Source organism: Quercus suber, unplaced genomic scaffold (genome assembly GCF_002906115.3).
Source record: "Quercus suber isolate HL8 unplaced genomic scaffold, Cork oak 2.0 scaffold_23, whole genome shotgun sequence".
Lineage (NCBI taxonomy): Eukaryota > Viridiplantae > Streptophyta > Magnoliopsida > Fagales > Fagaceae > Quercus > Quercus suber.
In genome coordinates, this window is record NW_027069488.1 from 2,120,770 (window position 1) to 2,140,795 (window position 20,026).

At 30.5% G+C, this 20,026-nt stretch overlaps 1 protein-coding gene across 1 annotated transcript; it reads right to left on the reverse strand.

The window, feature by feature from the left end:
- Positions 1 to 16,012: 16,012 nt before the first annotated feature.
- On the reverse strand, positions 16,013 to 17,330 carry LOC111987041 (EPIDERMAL PATTERNING FACTOR-like protein 9). Its single transcript, XM_024018736.2, has 3 exons — positions 17,089 to 17,330; positions 16,551 to 16,630; positions 16,013 to 16,444 (listed from the first exon to the last, which is right to left on the reverse strand). Exons 1-3 carry the CDS (start codon positions 17,159 to 17,161, stop codon positions 16,262 to 16,264), a joined length of 336 nt encoding a protein of 111 aa, XP_023874504.1. The 5' UTR covers positions 17,162 to 17,330; the 3' UTR covers positions 16,013 to 16,261.
- Between the last annotated feature and the right edge of the window lie 2,696 nt (positions 17,331 to 20,026).

Genomic DNA, 20,026 nt, shown 5'->3' on the forward strand with positions numbered 1-20,026 from the left:
AGCAATGCAGTGGTGTACAATTTTTAGTCCATTGATCAATGATTATATCATACACCACATTAAAAAAATGAGCTATACTCATCATTTTCCAAGACTTCATGCTGATATATTGCTGCCTTCACCTTCTCTATCATTGAATCTCACATTTCATACACAAGATAAAGACAATGCCTATCTGTGTCAGCTACTCATAGCATATCATAAATAGGTGATGTGAATTTAAGGAAATAATCAACAATATCCCACCGACAATCGCTTAGAATCACATCTTTCACCTTTTGAGCTTTTACAACATCATCCTCCCTATAAGCAACCCATTGGTCACTAATAGCCATAGCTTGAAGGCATCTTTTTATCAACTTTAACCTTTCAGCATTACAACAACCGAAGCAAATCTAGTATCAGCAACTTGGAGCAGTTTTAAAGGAAAAAATTCATTAAACATTGCTAACCTCATTGAATGGTTCATGATAAAAACACGTATGAAGGATGAATCATTAGCAATACTGTTGACACCTCATTTTGCAACCTGCATTTAACCTCACATGGAGGGTAAAAGGGTAATTTCACCTTAGAAATTTGCATCTTGATTCTGGTCATTAGATCCTTAATCTCATTTCACCAAAATGATCTTGATATACTAGATCCAATATGTCCTCTTTTCAACAACAATATCTTTTTATGCCACATTCTTGTCATTGCACAAAAGTCATGGCCGTTTGAGTAACGAGGGAGGATTATCATCACTTCTGTTTCCCAATAATATAATCGATAAGCTCAACCACTTTTTTTAATTTTTCATAAGTGAATGAAGGAAATGAATAGAAAAAAAACTTATTTGAATTATGTCAACTAAAAGAAATAAAGTTTATATGAATTCTTATGATACGGCTATCAAATAACATAAAACTAGTAAACCACTTATCCATGGTGACATTCCAAGCCCAAGGGCTTAATGTCATTTTATGGGAGAAAATGGGCAAATTCCTCTTTCAAAAAAAGAAAAAAAAATCCAGCATTTTGGCCCCTTTCTCAAACTAATTAGGAAAATGCACCTCATTTGAAACTCAATTTTCTTAAAATCGAGTTATTAAAAAAAAAAAATTGAAGCCCTATAGCAGCATTTTTAAGGAGCCTATAATGACGTTTTAAGGACCTATAGTGGCGTTTTGTAACTCGATTTCCATAAAGTCGAATTACATGCAAATTTTTTTCTTTTTTTTACCTATAACTCGACTTCATGGAGATCGAGTTACAAAACGCCACTATAGGTCCTTAAAACTCACTATAGGCTCCTTAAAAACGCCGCTATAGGGCTTAACTTGATTTTGAGAAAATCAATTTTCAAAAGAGAAGCATTTCCCTAATTAGTTTGAAAAATAGGGCAAAATGCTGGATTATTTTTTTTGAAAAGGGCAAAGGCCAATTGTTTTCTCATTTTACGCCATCATATCAAGAGTTGGTCCAATACAATTTTTGTAAGAAATTCGTTGGAAAAAGAAAACTTCATAATTAATTGTTGTTTGCAGTTGGTGATTTTGTTGCATAGAGTTGAATTTCTTGTAACTCAACCTCAAACTCGTTTAAGTAGGGCAATTATCACCTTAAAGAAATCATTTTTAACACACCCTAAAGTTAAATTATTGTACAGTCATGGACCTATTACTCTTGGCCCAATATCAATAAGCCCAAACAATGAGAATAGACAATTGTACTTAGAGGGTGGTCCACCTTGCCTAGTAGATCAGGACTGTAGCTGCACCAACCTTAAGTCTAGTTCTATTCGAGCTCAGTCCGTGGAATCTTGATAGTGCCTTGGGTAATATAAATGCTAAGCAACATTCGGCGTCTAGCCCAAATTCCAAAACTCCCATTTCCAAAGTGGGGCCCTCTTTTGTCAAGAATAATCTAGATGGGCCCTTCTACACAAGTGTTGGGAAAAACAATCATTAGTGGTCCACTGAAGCGAGGCTATAAATAGGAAAATGACATGAGAGCAAAGGGTTAGACACTAAAGGGGTGAGACTAGAAAAGTAACCAAGCTTAAGGAAGAATAAGAAGGTGGTCGGTTAGAGAAGTTAGCCACTTTAATGGGCCTTTAGTCAACCCGTTCAGGAGTTTCCCGTAGTAGGATACCCCACCAAAATAAGTAAATTGTGAGCCCAGTTACCAGGTTAGCCCACTAACAGGGAATTGGGCCTGCACAATTATGTTTTCTACTCAGTTTCTTTCATACAATTTCAATTTACTAAATATATAATTATGTATGTGCCTTTAAGACTACACTTATTCAAATTAAAATTTTTTAAGCCTCGCCTATTTTTTTTCCCAAGCACAACAGTTTCAAATATTGCATTTTCAAGAAAGTTAAAATATATGCACTTTGCAAATTAAAATATATTTTACCAAAGAGAACTTCCATTTTTTATTTTGGGTTCGGAGAATTAGAGATAATACTATATAATTTTTAGAAGAAAATAACAGTTGCATTTTTTTGGTTAGGAATTAGATATCTCTATTGTATTTCTCTTTTATGAATACAATTCCCCTGTAGTTTTTATTATTTTTATATTTTTGTTATGTATATGTTTAAACATTAGATATGTAAAAAGACATTTATTATTTGAATCATTAATCATTTTAATTATACTCTCAAATTAGTATTATACTCTAAAAATATAATTTTCAGTTTATTTAATAAAAAAAAATATAAGTTTATATTTAATGCATAAATAATCTTCCATTTTTGCAAGGTCTCAGAAAAGTGATTAGTAGGCCGCCCAAAATTTTCTTTTAGAAGGTTTAATTCTATAGAATTGCAAGCGTTCTAATTTATTTGAAGATTAACACAATGTAATTTTTTGTTAGATATAAAATAACATATATTCAATCATTTTAAAAATATTCTTTATATTTAAATATTATATATATATATATATATATTAGAATCATATTGTTTGTATATCTTGTAAATACCAGGCTTGCCTTATTAACGGTTGGACACTTTAAATTCAGCCACTACGTCTTCCTTCGCTTTGGAGAGGAGAGCGCCATATTCATCATTCTTTTTCTGCAGGACCTCAAGACGAGCGTCCTTCTCTGCAGCACTGGTTTTCAACTCCTCAACCAAAGTCTTTAACTCTTTCACCTCGTCTGTAGTTTTGGCAGCCACTTCAGCCCATTGTTTTGCCTCGACCTTCAACTCCTGAATCCTCGTCTCTAGCAGGATCCTTGTCTTGTCCAACCCTGTGGCCTGCCTAGACGCCGCTATAAACTTTGACATGCCCTACAAAAAAGAAACAACAAATAAAAGTTAAAAAAAAAAGGAGAGAGAGACGAAGAAGGAAAGTGAAAATCCTTGGTCAAGACAAGGTATGAGTGTTACCTTGAAAAGGTCATGAACACCAGAGTGTTCAAAATTCTTAAGGGACATATCATAGCAAACGTTTATATCTCCGTCAGTCACAGCCTTCTTGAAACGTTCCCAGGCCAGGTCCTCATTTTCAATAATATTTGAAGGGACCGTTCAAGTAGTGGTACACTAACACAAGCTCCAAGGGCATATAAAGTGTTAGTGGGAGGGTTACTTAAGCGATGTGGGACAATCCCACCCTTTCGTAATACAAATACTTGAGGGCTTGGCTCCCCAAAGAGGACAAAGCCTTCTAAGGTGAGGTATAGGGTGTCAAGCCTCAAAGAGTGAAAATCCCGACCACCCACAATAAGTATGTGTGTGTGTGTATATATATATAAATGATATATTCATAATATTTTCACAATATTTTTATAACAAATTTTAAGTAGTAGGTTGTTACTGATTGTTATTATTGGGGCAAAAAAGTAATCTTAGTGTTAGGTTCAAATTTAAACCAATAACAACTAACCACCTATGATTTATTGTAAAAATATTGTGAAAATGTTGTGTATGTAGCATCTCTCATACATAAAAAAAATTTAAAAAAAAAAAATATATATATATATATAAAGAGAAATGATATGTCAACAACATTTTCACAACATTTTTACAACAAATTTTAAGTGGTAGATTGTTACTGATTGTTATTATTTGGGCAAAAAAGTAATCTTAGTATTAGGTTTAAATTTAAACCAATAACAACTAACCACCTATGATTTGTTGTGAAAATATTGTAAAAATGTTGTGGATGTAGCATCTTTCATACATAAAAAAAATAAAATATGTATGTATATAAAGAGAAATGATATGTCAATAACATTTTCACAACATTTTTATAACAAATTTTAAGTGGTAAGTTGTTACTGATTATTATTACTGGAGTAAAAAAGTAATTTTAGTGTTAAGTTCAAATTTGAACAAATAACAACTAACCACTTATGATTTTTTGTCAAAATACTGTAAAATTATTGTGAATCTAACATCTTTCTTTTAAATATAAATATATAATAATATATATATATATATATTTAAATAAATATATATTTATAATATATTCAAATATTTTGAAATATGCCATAGAATATTCTAGGCATATTCCATTTCTTTACGTACGCTGAAATCCATTCAGTTTTTTATTTTTTTATTATTATTTTTTTTGGTTTGTGCTGGATTGTTTTTCTTAATGTTTTTTTTTTTTTTTGGTGTGCTGGGCTATAGCGGCGTTTGATAAATGCCACTATAGGCCCTACCCAACCGAAAAAATAAAAATAAAAATAAAAAGTGCCTATATTGGCATTTGACAAACGCCACTATAGGCCTTTGAAAGCCTATGACCTATAGTGGCGTTTTGAAATCGCCACTATAGGTCGTTAGAAACGCTGCTATAAATTTATTTTTTCAAACACCACTATATGCTTATAGCAGCATTTGTAGAAAACGCCACTATAGGTCAAGTTTTTTTTGTAGTGTAGTGAGCGTTTCTTCTAATGGAAGATACATCCTTATGATGAGCCATGCATTCTGCCAAGATCAAGGAAGCGTGGATTTGCTTGTAGAGCCAGGAAGGCAACTTTGCAAAGATCCTAGGCTATGAAAGTGACTTTACAGGTCTCAGCCCTCTTGCCTAGGAATGGTATACACTGCCATTTCGGCTAAAAAGTCTTTCCCAAAGTTACCTACTGCTTTGCCATTTCCTCAAGGTCTCGCCTCAGTTGAACCGTCCACTTTTTCCACCGTTGGTACTTGGTCAGCCCTTGGTCTCGAGAACTTTGTCATGTTTGGCATCCACTTTGCCTTGGTGAACTGGGAATCATCCTTCGGGGGCCCTTATATGGTCTCATGTTTTTACAAAAATTTTAGTAAAAAAATATACAACTTTTACTTTCCATGTGCAAACTAAGAATACTGGAGAAAAAAGTGTAAGTAATAGGCCGTTAATCACACTTTGTCTTTTTATGTGAGAATTACTCTTTTTATGTGGTTTTATGGTTTCATCTTTTATATCATTATTTCTTAGTTTTCTCATAGGGATGAAGGCTCATTCGTAACTTTTCGCCTTTTTATAGTTTCTTATCTTCACGTTTGTTTTTGCCTAAATTCCATTAGTACCTTTTTGATGTGTTAGGTCTTGCTTTTATTGTTTCTCAAAAAGAGAAAAAAAGAAAAGGTCGTCGCTTTTATTCTTTGGCCTTTTACCCCTTGCTTTAGGTTTCCTTCGGCTGCACCCATTTCCTAGGCGAGTGCCCACCTTTTAGAGCTCTCCTTCTTGTCCTGGCCTTGTTCTGTTGACCTGCGGGTCCCTTATGCTTATTCAAGCCCAAATTCACTTGTCCTGGGCCAATGTTCATGTTCTTTAAACTTTTGGGAGCCTACAACGACTATGGGCTTTCTTGTTACCGCTGTTGAAATAACATTTTTTAATATTTAAATAACATTATATGTATTTTTATATATTTTTTACTCACATTTATTTTCAAAAAATACAAATAATATTATTAGAAATCTCTTATCAAATGGGCCTATATGTGCATGAGCAGCAATCTAATTTATTTTGTTTGATTTATTTCCTTACAATTTCTAAGTCGATAAAAATTTTAATTTGATTACAATCCAAATTCTTCATATAATCCTTTTATTATTAATTTATCTATAATTTCTAAAAAAATTTTAGAGTATACATAGAGTAGTTAAACTAAAGTAGTTAAAGTGAAAGAATAATTAAATAAGGACTCTAAAGTCTAGAGAGAGATCAATTTTAAATCTTTGTTTTTGATAAGGATATAACTTCTTAATTTGTTGAAATTTTAATGAGTACGAAATAGCTTCATGTTGACACCAACACTCCACTAGCCAGTCAGGATAATGAAAATCCCATATGCCAGTATGCCACAACAAATAATGAGTAAATAAAATGTATTTTTTATTTATTTATAAATAATCATAGCACCCAAATGCGAAATCCAAATCTCATCATAATGAGAAAGAGATTGTTTATAATATATATATATATATATATATATATATAAGAGAAAGAGATTACCATTGCCATCTATGGTTTTAGTTGACACCATCTTGATGAAATTTTTTTCCTACATTTCTTTAAAAAACGTAAAAGGAAAAAAGATTAGATATATATATATATATATATATATATATATATATTATTATATATATATATATTTTGTCCTTATTTTTTTCTCTTATAATTTCTAAGTTGATAAAAGTTTTAATTTGATTACAATCCAAATTCTTCATATAATCCTTTTATTATTAATTTATCTATAATTGCTAAAAAAAATTTTAGAGTATAAGTAGAGTAGTTGAACTAAAGTAGTTAAAGTGAAAGAATAGTTAAATAAGGACTCTAAAGTCTAGAGAGAGAGTAGTTAAACAAAAGTAGTTAAAGTGAAAGAATAATTAAATAAGGACTCTAAAGTCTAGAGAGAGAGTAGTTAAACAAAAGTAGTTAAAGTGAAAGAATAATTAAATAAGGACTCTAAAGTCTAGAGAGTGATCAATTTTAAATCATTTTTTTTTATAAGGATATAACTTCTTAATTTGTTGAAATTTTAATGAGAATGAAATAGCTCCGTGTTGACACCAACACTCCACCAGCCAGCCAGGATGATGAAAATCCCATATGCCAGTACGCCACAGCATATAATGAGTAAATACAATGTATTTTTTTATATAAATAATTGCAGCTCCCATGTGCAAAATCCAAATCCCATCATAATGAGAAAGAGATTGTTTATATATATATATATATATATAACAGAGAGAAAAAGATTACTGTTGCCATCTATGGTTTTAGTTAACACCACCTTGATCTTGATGAATTTTTTTTTCCTAAGTTTCTTTAAAAAACGTAAAAGGAAAAAAAGATTAGATATATATATATATATATATATTTCCTTATCTTTTTCTCCTATAATTTCTAAGTTGATAAAATTTTTAATTTGATTACAATCCAAATTCTTCATATATCCTTTTATTATTAATTTATCTATAATTTCTAAAAACAATTTCGAGTATATGTAGAGTAGTTAAACTAAAGTAGTTAAAGTGAAAGAATAGTTAAATAAGGACTCTAAAGTCTAGAGAGAGATCAATTTTAAATCTTTGTTTTTGATAAGGATATAACTTCTTAATTTGTTGAAATTTTAGTGAGTATGAAATAGCTCCGTGTTGATACCAACACTCCACAAGCCAGCCAGGATGATGAAAATCCTATATGCGAGTATGCCATAGCATATAATGAGTACATACAGTGTATTTTTTTTTTTATATAAATAATCGCAGCTCCCATGTGCAAAATCCAAATCCCATCATAATGAGAAAGAGACTGTTTAATATATATATATATATATATATAAGTGAAAGAGATTACCGTTGCCATCTATGGTTTTAGTTGACACCATCTTGATCTTGATGAAATTTGTTTTCCTATGTTTCTTTAAAAAATGTAAAAGGAAAAAAGATTAGATATATATATTTTTGTCCTTATCTTTTTCTCCTATAATTTCTTAGTTGAAATTTTTTTAATTTGATTACAATCCAAATTCTTCATGTAATCCTTTTATTATTAATTTACCTATAATTTCTAAAAAAAAAATTTAGGTATGCATAGAGTAGTTAAACTAAAGTAGTTAAAGTGAAAGAATAGTTAAATAAGGACTCTAAAGTCTAGGTAGAGATCAATTTTAAATCTTTTTTTTTGATAAGGATACAACTTCTTAATTTGTTGAAATTTTAATGAACAGTTCAGTGTTGACATCGACACTCCACCAGCTAGCCAGGATGATGAAAATCCCATATGCCAGTACGCCACAACAAATAATGAGTAAATCAAATGTATTTTTTTTCTTTTTATAAATAATCGCATCTCCCATGTGCAAAATCCAAATCCCATCATAATGAGAAAGAGATTGTTTATATATTATATAACAGAGAGAAAGAGATTACCACTGCCATCTATGGTTTTAGTTAACACCACCTTGATCTTGATGAATTTTTTTTTCCTAAGTTTCTTTAAAAAACATAAAAGGAAAAAAAGATTATATATATATATATATATATATTTCCTTATCTTTTTCTCCTATAATTTCTAAGTTGATAAAAATTTTAATTTGATTACAATCCAAATTCTTCATATAATCCTTTTATTATTAATTTATCTATAATTTCTAAAAACAATTTAGAGTATACGTAGAGTAGTTAAACTAAAGTAGTTAAAGTGAAAGAATAGTTAAATAAGGACTCTACAGTCTAGAGAGAGATCAATTTTAAATCTGTGTTTCTGATAAGGATATAACTTCTTAATTTGTTGAAATTTTCATGAGTATGAAATAGCTCCGTGTTGACACCAACACTCCACCAGCCAGCTAGGATGATGAAAATCCTATATGCCAGTACGCCATAGCATATAATGAGTAAATATAGTGTATTTTTTTTATATAAATAATCACAGCTCCCATGTGCAAAATCCAAATCCCATCATAATGAGAAAAGACTGTTTAATATATATATATATATATATATAAGAGAAAGAGATTACCGTTGCCATCTATGGTTTTAGTTGACACCATCTTGATCTTGATGAAATTTGTTTTCCTATGTTTCTTTAAAAAATGTAAAAGGAAAAAAGATTAGATATATATATTTTTGTCCTTATCTTTATCTCCTAAATTTCTAGTTGAAATTTTTTTTAATTTGATTACAATCCAAATTCTTCATGTAATCCTTTTATTATTAATTTATCTATAATTTCTAAAAAAAAAATTTAGAGTATGCATAGTGTAGTTAAACTAAAGTAGTTAAAGTGAAAGAATAGTTAAATAAGGACTCTAAAGTCTAGGTAGAGATCAATTTTAAATCTTTGTTTTTGATAAGGATACAACTTCTTAATTTGTTGAAATTTTAATGAATAGTTCAATGTTGACATCGACACTCCACCAGCTAGCGAGGATGATGAAAATCCCATATGCCAGTACGCCACAACAAATAATGAGTAAATCAAATGTATTTTTTTCTTTTTATAAATAATCGCATCTCCCACGTGCAAAATCCAAATCCCATCATAATGAGAAAGAGATTGTTTATATATATATAACAGAGAGAAAGAGATTACCGCTACCATCTATGGTTTTAGTTAACACCACCTTGATCTTGATGAATTTTTGTTTTCCTAAGTTTCTGTAAAAAACGTAAAAGGAAAAAAAGATTAGATATATAATATATATATATATATTATATTTCCTTATCTTTTTCTCCTATAATTTCTAAGTTGATAAAAATTTTAATTTGATTACAATCCAAATTCTTCATATAATCCTTTTATTATTAATTTATCTATAATTTCTAAAAACAATTTAGAGTATATGTGAGTACTTAAACTAAAGTAGTTAAAGTGAAAGAATAGTTAAATAAGGACTCTAAAGTCTAGAGAGAGATCAATTTTAAATCTTTGTTTTTGATAAGGATATAGCTTCTTAATTTGTTGAAATTTTAATGAGTACGAAATAGCTCTGTGTTGACACCACACTCCACCATCCAGCTAGAATGATGAAAATCCCATATGCAAGTGCGCTACAGCAAATAATGAGTAAATAAAATGTATTTTTTTTATTATAAATAATCACCGTTCCTACATGCAAAATCCAAATCCCATCAAATGAGAAAGATATTGTTTATAATATATATATATATATAGAGAAAGAGATTACCGTTGCCATCTATGGTTTTAGTTGACACCATCTTGATATTGATGAAATTTTTTGTCCTACGTTTCTTTAAAAAAGTAAAAGAAAGAAAATATAGAACTTGCATTTTTTTCCCTACTTTTTTGTTTTTGGTGGATAAATTTGCATCTTGTGTTATCTTTTTCTTAATAATAAAGTAAAAAAGAAAAAAAGTATTCAAGTTTTACCTAAACTACTTCTTTTTGTTCATATTATCTTCTTCACAACCTAAAATTCCCACTATTTTTACATACAAATTTTTGGTATTTCATTATTTCTATTATGTATTTTACAATTATTTGCTATATTCTTCCTTTCTCCTCTCTGCCCTACCTACAACCTTGCAGGTAAATTTTTTTTCTTTCATCAAATTGAATAGATTTTGTGTATTTGTTGCCTTTTTATTATATATAATATGATTTTTATCAACAAATTTTATAGAGAGGCTAAAATTTTATGTTTGATCACACATTTTAGTGTTTTTTTAGAAGTCAATATAGCAAGCTGTATTTTTTTTTTTAAATTTCTTATTACATGATTATTTGTTGTTGATATCAATATTTTATTATGGATTTAATTTGTTATGGATTTTGTTTGGTGCTTTGTTCCATGTAATTTATATTCTTTAATTAAAATCAAAATTTGTGATTGAATTATGAGCAAAAGTATGAAAAAGAGAGCACATATGGAGGTTTATGTAATTCAGCTTAATGACATTTATCCACGTGATGATAATGGTTAACACTAATAGTTAGGAGCTAGTTGAGTTAATAGATGGAAGCATCATGTCATTGGCATCATTAGAAACATGCGTGACATGTTGCATGAGGCTAACAAGGCAACATGTAACATCTATGCTAACTGATTGATATGACAAGATCTTGTATCATTGACATAACATTATATTGATGAAGGGTATAACGTTTGTCTTACATGCCAAAATTACTTTAGCAAGTAGGATCTTGTATCAATACTTTGCATAGAATTACATCATTGAGAAAGAAATGTTATGTGACTAAGGCTGACATAACAACACAGTGTGATGTGCGTCAAGGCATTTTTTTTACGCTACTCATTTATCACCAAACTTGTTATAGCATTACAAAATTGTGCAATCTATGAGAATGATTCTTGCAATGAATAGTGAGTGACAACAGTTTTGTAAAAATTGTGTTGTATTAACCATTCACTTTTTTCATTGTTAATCAATATAAAACTTCACTCACACATGTACTCAACAATCTCCCCCTTAATTATGTGTGGGTTTTTGCCTTTTTGTGGATAACGAACAAGTCTTATTATCTCCATTTTGCCTATGGTTTTTTTTTCTTCATAATCATGTTATTTATGGGCCTCTCGTATACCATTTTTCTCCAAATCCAACCACGTGGATCAATGCACAAGGTGACCTTATAACACACATATGGCACATTGCACATGGCACATGGCACCACACAAGTCCTCTCTCCTTTAGTCTATCTTGTGCGGTTGTGGCATGAGAAAGAGAATACGTGGTAAAGATATATATACTTTGAGAAAGAGAAGGAAGAATACTTTTCTTTTCTTTTCTTTTCTTTTTTGAGGGAAAAGATCGGGATTTATAAAGGCAAGTATATTAGAATTGACACCACATTAGCAAATTATCTTGTGCTTATCACAGTGTGTGTGTGTGTGTGTGTGTGTGTGTGTGTGTGTTCTTAAAGGCTAAAACACAATCCAATTACAAATAATTTTGGGGTTCTGACGAAAGCTATGTTTCTAATTTTACTGTCCATGCCAATTTTTTCATTACAATCTCAAATGTTCATTCTGAAACAATGCTTATTTAGATCATGCGGGTGGATTGGGAGATATTTCTTGAAGTGGGCTTTCTCGCAAACTTTTTAGTGGGCTTGACGAAGGATTGGGGAATAAACTATAAGTTGGGCTCTAGGTTGGACATAAAGTTGGACTATTGTAGTGAAAAATAGGATTTTAGAATTGAAATGAGGAAATTGGGCTTGATGAAATTTAGGTTTCCAAAGGCCTTCATGGCCAAAACTTAGGTATAGTACTTTAAGTGCAGTTTCTTAGATTCCTCTCTTAAGATTCAACCATGTGACTACTTAATTAAAAAATACATTTTCATTCCATAAGCAAAAATTCTCATGGAATGAATTTTAAAAAGAGAACCTAAAAAAGATGGGGGAAATTGGAAAATAACACCAAATTTCAAACAATTTTGTTAGTTAGCAACTTTTCCAAATTATTTAGGAAACTAACATCTTGAGTGTATGGGAATCGATTTTGTTGCAGTAAATTGAGTGTGAGGGGCTCGATTTCAATGTGGAACTTGAGTTTTAAAGACTCGAGTTCCATAAAGAGGTTTCAAAACACATTAGAACACCAGAACAACAACACGAAGAACACCAGAACAGAAACACGAAGGAACAACCAACAAATCAAAAGAAACATGAAGGAACAACAAATCAAAAACAAATACACAAACAACAAATTAGAAAACCCAAATCAGAAACACCTACACGAACTCAGATCTCCCTAACCTAGGAGCGACGGAGGCAGCGGTGGCGAAGCTCCAGGCGAAGGTTTTTCTTCTTTGGGTCTTTGGTTTGATGAATTTTTCGTTGTTTGATGATGTTTTTCTTCTCTAGTTTTGTTGATGAATTCGTTGTTTGATGATGTTTTTTCTTCTCTGGGTTATTTGATGATGTTTTTTCTCTAGGTTCCTTGTCTGGAATTTGCTTTAAGGAAATTGATCCTTAGAGGGTCGATTTCAAACACAGAAATCGAGTCTCCAAAACTCGATTTACTATAGCAAAATCAACTCTCTTGGATTCGAGTTGTTAGTTTCCTAAATAGTTTAGAAACGTTACTAACTAACCAAATTGTTTAAAGTTTGGTGTTATTTTCTAATTTTTTCCTAAGAAACAGCACCTAATTATTGTACCTAAGTATTTCCCATCTTTCATTGATCCCAAAAATCTGGATATGAGGTATAAGTTCTCTCTTCTATCAAACTTTTTATATCTCTAAGACCAAGTTCTACCCCACATAGAATTCAACTTTTAGATTCTTTTTCATTTAAGATTGGGTCCGTCATTTTTCAAAGAAACAATGCCTATTAATTTAGAACCAATAGTCAAATAAGGATCAATCACGAGTAGTAGTATTGTACTTAAGTTTTATCCTTATCCTAGAATGAGGGACTATACATTTTTAGTCACTACTTGATTATTTTAGGATATAATCAAGAAAATCCAAATAATAAAAAAGTACTTTTGTATTTAATTGGAACTCAAAATTACATTTTCTTTTATGAAGATTCATAAAAGTAGAAAATTACATGGCTTACTTTCTTACTTACAATCTAAAGGAAAATTATAAGAGTTTGACTCCTAGTTACATTTTAAGACATATTGGAAAGTCACTAATGTAGAACCCAAAATCTAATCTCTCTTATTTTCCTTTGTATTTTGCCTTGAAATAATCTCAAGACAATGACAATGACAATGAGAACTAAATGTGGAGACTTAATTTTTACTATATGTTCGGCGACTATTAAAGGGAATAACAAGTTGTTCAAACCCTCAACACACACTCACTCTTATTTCCCTTTTGATGGAATTTGGGAATAAAATCAACAAATTGGGACTTGGTGAATATTTTGGCTTGTGAAGAGTGATGATGTGGCTAGATTTAATTTTATTAGAGGGTGTAAAAGTGGGGTTTATACCATATCCTTAATTTGTTCTCTTGGAAGGCAATAATACCACTGAACTAATTACATAATATGCTTTAATCTTATCTTTGATGATCTTGAGCTTAGCAGTGCAATGGTAGTATGGACTGCTCATTGGTGAGAGTTTTAAGCTTGAACTTAAAAAAGAAAAGAAAAGAATAGGTTGAACAGGTTTTCTATCTAGTAGTTGACATGCAGCATCCAGCAAAAAATAAGGGGAGAAAAAAGAAAAAGAAAACATCAATCATATAATACGTTATGAATCTGCATGATGGTGAAAAATGATTGTTGTTTCACACCCCCTTAATGTACACTGTTTCACACATTGTCCACATTTTTCATAGTCAATTATCAATAATTTTCAAAAAGGTTCATGCTTTGCACATGCATGTAAAAGAGTGTAGATACGGTTGGCCGGTTAGGAGCAAAACAATCATAGCTCTATGATAGTACGTTCACCCTTAAAGTTCTGATAGGAATAATTTAAAAAATACAAAAAAGTGTAAAATATGTCTGAAAAACAATTGCAAAACTTATAGTCGAGAGTAGCAAAAGTGAGGGGTAATAGTTGAGAGTAGAAATTGGAAGTAGAGTGACCAATCGATAAGTGACTCCAAACTTAGAGATTGAAAAATGCATTTTAGCCTAAAATTAATTATTTTTTCTTGATTCATAGTGAGAGACTGGGAGAGAGAAAAAAAAAAAAAAATGAAGAACAGAGGTATTCATCGATTCCATCCTTATAGGATTCATCTCCATACTTTTGAATTCATATATGTTTGCTAGTTTAAACTTTAGAGCATCTATACATTTTAGAAACACAATTTTATGTGGAGTATATAAGAAAATTATTGTCTCACACTTTATGAAGTACACTACATGCAATATTCATATATTTAATCCAAGACGGTGTATTCATATATTTTTGTTCACATTCTCAAGAATATCCATGTATTTAACCCAAGATGGTGTATAATTTGAGTGTGAGACAATCAAAACTCGAGTGTACACTGGAATATTCTCGAGAAAGGAAGACAGTAGGCGAGAAGGCAAGTGCAATTTGAATATGAACTATGTTGCAGCTAGTTTGCTGGTTTTACACTGAAAATGGGACCTAGCCTCCATACTCTTATTATGTGTGGTCTGCCTTATTTAATTCAGTTTGTGCCAGTTTGTGCAAATCATGACGAATGAAGCCAAATAAGTTAGGGCATGTGATCCTTTGCTCACTAATGTCCAAATTTCGGGACCATTCCATATGTCCACTTGCCGACCCCTCACTTTTGTCACTCTAGAAACACCTTCGCATCTAGCAATATATGGCCAAAACATCTTAGTCCTTATGTACCAAACGAAAAATTTAGGCCGTAAACTTTGAATGTTTTTGACAAACTGGTAAATTCTGACTGTTATTCCCACAATACTCACTCTTGTTGATTACATTGGTAAAACTATAGCAACATAAACGAAGAGTTTCAAATGTGGCTCGAGTTTAAAAAGCTCTTTTTAAGTGATTCTACGGGGCAAAATATATTTCCAATATGGAGTAAGAAGTTATTTTGAATGGCAATGTATGCAGTATCATACAATGGAGAATGAAAGAACAAGAGGATGGTAATATCACTTTTCATGAAAATATAGAATTATTATCAAAAGTAATTACAAATCTAATTATTAAAGAAATATAAAATGACGATATATATAATGATTATGATTGACGCCACCTTAACAATTAATCAATATATCTTTAATTATCTTTAAGTGATTTGTGACATATTAATTTGTAAAAAATTTAAAGTAAAATTTTTTAATATTCATAACATTACAAGAAAAAAATATACCATTCAAAAACTTAAAACTTAAAATTTTGATATGGAAACCAGTAAGTTTTACCAATTTGACTACAAAAAGTTTACAAAGTATCGTAACAATAAATATAATTAATGGCATATCACAACATAATAGATAAATTTTCAAATTACTTTATTTGTTGGGTGTTCAAGAAATTAACACGGTCAATATATAAACCCTACTAGTGAAGTAAAGAATATCCCCAGTATTATTCTTTAGACATATTCTTGAACATGTTGCTTGAACAAAGTACAGGGAAATAAAGAATATAAGAAGAAAAAACAGTGCAATTTCTTAAGAAACTCGAACGATATATAATAAATTAACAAATTCATGTAGTGCACCCCAACTGCTAATTTTGACACCCATTAAAAATGGTTGCATTGTAAAACAGTGTTGAACTTGAACCCACGTAGAGAAAAGAAGAAAAAAAACCGGACTCTCGACTCTGCAGTCTGCACCCAGCAAACTCAACTGGAGTAGTAGTCTAGTAGATGCTGAATTTGATAGATAAGATTACCTATGGCAAACACATTTGTAGTGGTAAGCGCTATTGACTGGGTCGTTCCCTTCAACAGGCACTTGCTCGGCTCTGCACCTGTACTTGCACCCTCTACATTCATTATAAGTACATGTTGGTGCTGTGGATCCTATCATCAATCTCCTTGAATTCCTCATCATCACTCTTTCACTGTCACCCTTTAGGCTCCAATACATGTAAATGTGAGAATTAAGCAGCCAAACGATTTAAAAAGTACAAAACCAAATAATGTTTTTGTTACAAATAATGCTAGCTAATTTTCACCTGCAAATGTAGTTCTCTTTGTGGTTGAGATGAATGAGAAGCACTTAGAGGATGAGGTAGTTCTTGCTGATTTGTAGAACCTGCAAGATAAGAAGAAAAAGCATAACATATTTAATTCTGGCAAAAACTTAGAATAAAGATAGGCACTGGGAGGAAGAGAAGCAGAAGAGAATTGCTTTATTATCTTGGAAACCAGACAAAAGATAGATATACTAGCTACGAGCTTGGCCTATCTCATTATGAATGGAAACTTGGTGCAAGGAAGGCAAGCGAAGCTTAATTTTAAAACTCATTCCATTCATAGTTTTCCCTGGTTGGAAAGATGAGATAATTTAGAGAAGCATGATTTACATTGAAAAGCTAGGCCAACCTGACTGTAAAACTAGGATATTTTTTACAAAAGCTCAGCAGAAATAGAACATATATTTGGGAACAGGAGAAAACTACAGGAAAAAGGTGAAATACTGTACGATAATAGGAAACCATTAAGGAAAAAGGAATTGAAGTGAGAAAGAAATAGCTAGTAGCTTATTACGACCTTGTGTAACATATGCTGCCATGATTAAGGTGATGAGTAGCAAAAGTAAGTTGCTTAGTTTAATGTTGGCCATTTTTTTTTCCCTTTGGTATTGGAATAACTTTGAAGGTGATGAATATGTGGTCAATATAATTGAAGGATAAATATGAGTGCGTGTTTGAGAGAGAGAGGAGTGGTGAATTAAATAAAGACCATAAGGGAGGCTGCAAAATCTACAGTGATTCAGAGGAGTACACTGAAGAGGTCCCAGACAGAAAGATCCCCTACTGAGGCTAACTCATGGAATTTCTGGACAATTAATTAAAATTACGAAAATGCCCATTTATTTTTCAACATTTTATATGCCAATATTGTTTTTTATTTTGATATTTTGTGGGTTGAAGGGGAATTTTTAGTAAGAGAATCATTTGCAGTTGCAGAGGCTTGGATGGGTAGAGATACCTTACCCACAAAAATCAGCATCAATCCAGGTTATTCAGTCTGGTCTTGGATGATCCACCAAAGATCTTGAATGAATGTGGTAAAAAAAATGAAAAAGACTTGAGATTCTTGTTTAGATTAATGGGGTCAATGGACCTTGAATGCCAAGTCTATGTTTAAAATATGAGTACAATTTTCAACAAAACCAATTCTCAACTATATATTCAGACTTAGGAAATGGTGTTTCAGAACTTTGATTTCCACATATCCCTGGTTGTTGTTATGGTTGTTGTTGTTTTTTTTTTTTTTTTCATTAATATATTTGGAGTGATATATATATATATATATATATATTTGCCGCATATCCTTTCTTCATTGCAAAAGCTTAAGGGTCATGCATGTCAAGTTATCCAAATTACATGTTATAGCTTAGAAAAATATGGAAATTAACACAAGAAATCATTCATGTGATCATTGAATTACTAATGGCGAATTGGATTTTTTTTTTCTCAAAAGCATGTCATCATTCAAAACATCAAAAAGCATATTTGATCACCATGTAAGATCATGCGAATCACGTCACGCACATAAAATCACATTTATATGAGATGAATGTATAATATATGTCAGGAATAATTTTTCCAATTTACATCTAAGAGCATTTGCACTAACTCGTGTAAAAATTATTATTTATTTTAGTATAAGAACTTACTTTTTCTATTTTATATACTCATTTTTTTTAAAACACCCCGTCTTAAATTATCTATTTTACACTACATTTTATTAAAATATCAATTTTTCTTGATTTTTTTAATTGTTTCTCTTTCTTTACAAACAACAACTGCTATTCACTTTCTTCCTTTATTCTCAAGATATGTGAAAAAAGAATAAATAATTAAATGAAAAATGAAAAGTGCTAGTATAAATTTACATAGTTATTGTAGTCAACATGTAAATTTGCACAATTACACATGGATTGATATGAGTTATTTTTAGGCAAAATATTGTAAATTCTACACATTTGTCTATTATATACATACTGGTATGAATGCTTTAAGTAAGCCAAACTTAAAGATGAGTTGGCATAACATTCACAAACAAAAATCCAAGTGTCACGTTTGGAAATAAATTACTTAATCAACACATAAATAATACAAATAATGTTTGAATTGACTACTAATTTATAAACATATTACTATGAAATGAAATGATTTTTCTTTTATTAAAAAAGATTGTACTTGGTGCGCCAAACATTTTGAATTTGTGTATTTAACCTCTATGGTTTTAAAAGTAACAAATTAAACTTGTAGTTTTCAATATAATAAATTAAACCATGAAATTTCAAAAGTAACAAATTAAATCTTATTTCACTTGCACGGAATACCAATATTGTTTTGAGATTTAATATATGTCGAGAGTTTAATTTATTACTTTTTGAAACTTTAGAGTTTAATTAATTATTTTGAAACTATGAGATTAATTTATTATTTTTGAAGATCTTGGCTCCACGGTTTAAATTACTACCCCTAAAAGGTTAAGTTTAAATCCAATTTTTTTTTTTTTTTTTTAACTTGTGTTTTTAAAGACACTCCTTACAAGTTTCAAAATACAAATTGGTGTAAATTGAAACTCTTGATATGAATATGACCCTTATCATCAAGAGCTTACTAATTCAATGACATTACTCGTTAGGTTTGGATCTCTTTCCACTACAATTGTAACTATCGTATAAAAAAATAAGGGAAAAATTACATTTTTTTTATTTATCATAAACCATCACCCAATTATGCTTAACTCCTTAAACTATCAAAATGCATAATTGACCCCCCAATTTAAAAATACATTACACTAAACCTCATACTGTATGTTTTGCTATTAAGGCTGTGTTTGAATTGGTGGTAAAGCATTTTAGGAAATCATTTTCCACATTTTTCGCGTGTTTGGCAGTTACGGAAAATAGAATTTTCTAAAAAATCATTTCCTATTTTTCCTTTGATCACGGAAATGATTTTCAGTTTCTATTTTCACTTCAAAGCATTTTCAAAAAAAGATTGTACTTGGTGCGCCAAACATTTTGAATTTGTGTATTTAACCTCTATGGTTTTAAAAGTAACAAATTAAACTTGTAGTTTTCAATATAATAAATTAAACCATGAAATTTCAAAAGTAACAAATTAAATCTTATTTCACTTGCACGGAATACCAATATTGTTTTGAGATTTAATATATGTCGAGAGTTTAATTTATTACTTTTTGAAACTTTAGAGTTTAATTAATTATTTTGAAACTATGAGATTAATTTATTATTTTTGAAGATCTTGGCTCCACGGTTTAAATTACTACCCCTAAAAGGTTAAGTTTAAATCCAATTTTTTTTTTTTTTTTTTAACTTGTGTTTTTAAAGACACTCCTTACAAGTTTCAAAATACAAATTGGTGTAAATTGAAACTCTTGATATGAATATGACCCTTATCATCAAGAGCTTACTAATTCAATGACATTACTCGTTAGGTTTGGA

What these genes read in the sequence shown, in the direction of transcription:
- LOC111987041 (XM_024018736.2), bottom strand. Translation starts at nt 17,161, where the DNA reads ATGGCCAACATTAAACTAAGCAACTTACTTTTGCTACTCATCACCTTA. An exon ending in GGCAGCATATGTTACACAAG is followed by an intron (nt 16,631 to 17,088) that starts GTCGTAATAAGC and finishes CTTATCTTGCAG; the next exon opens with GTTCTACAAATCAGCAAGAA. An exon ending in AAAGAGAACTACATTTGCAG is followed by an intron (nt 16,445 to 16,550) that starts GTGAAAATTAGC and finishes TGGAGCCTAAAG; the next exon opens with GGTGACAGTGAAAGAGTGAT.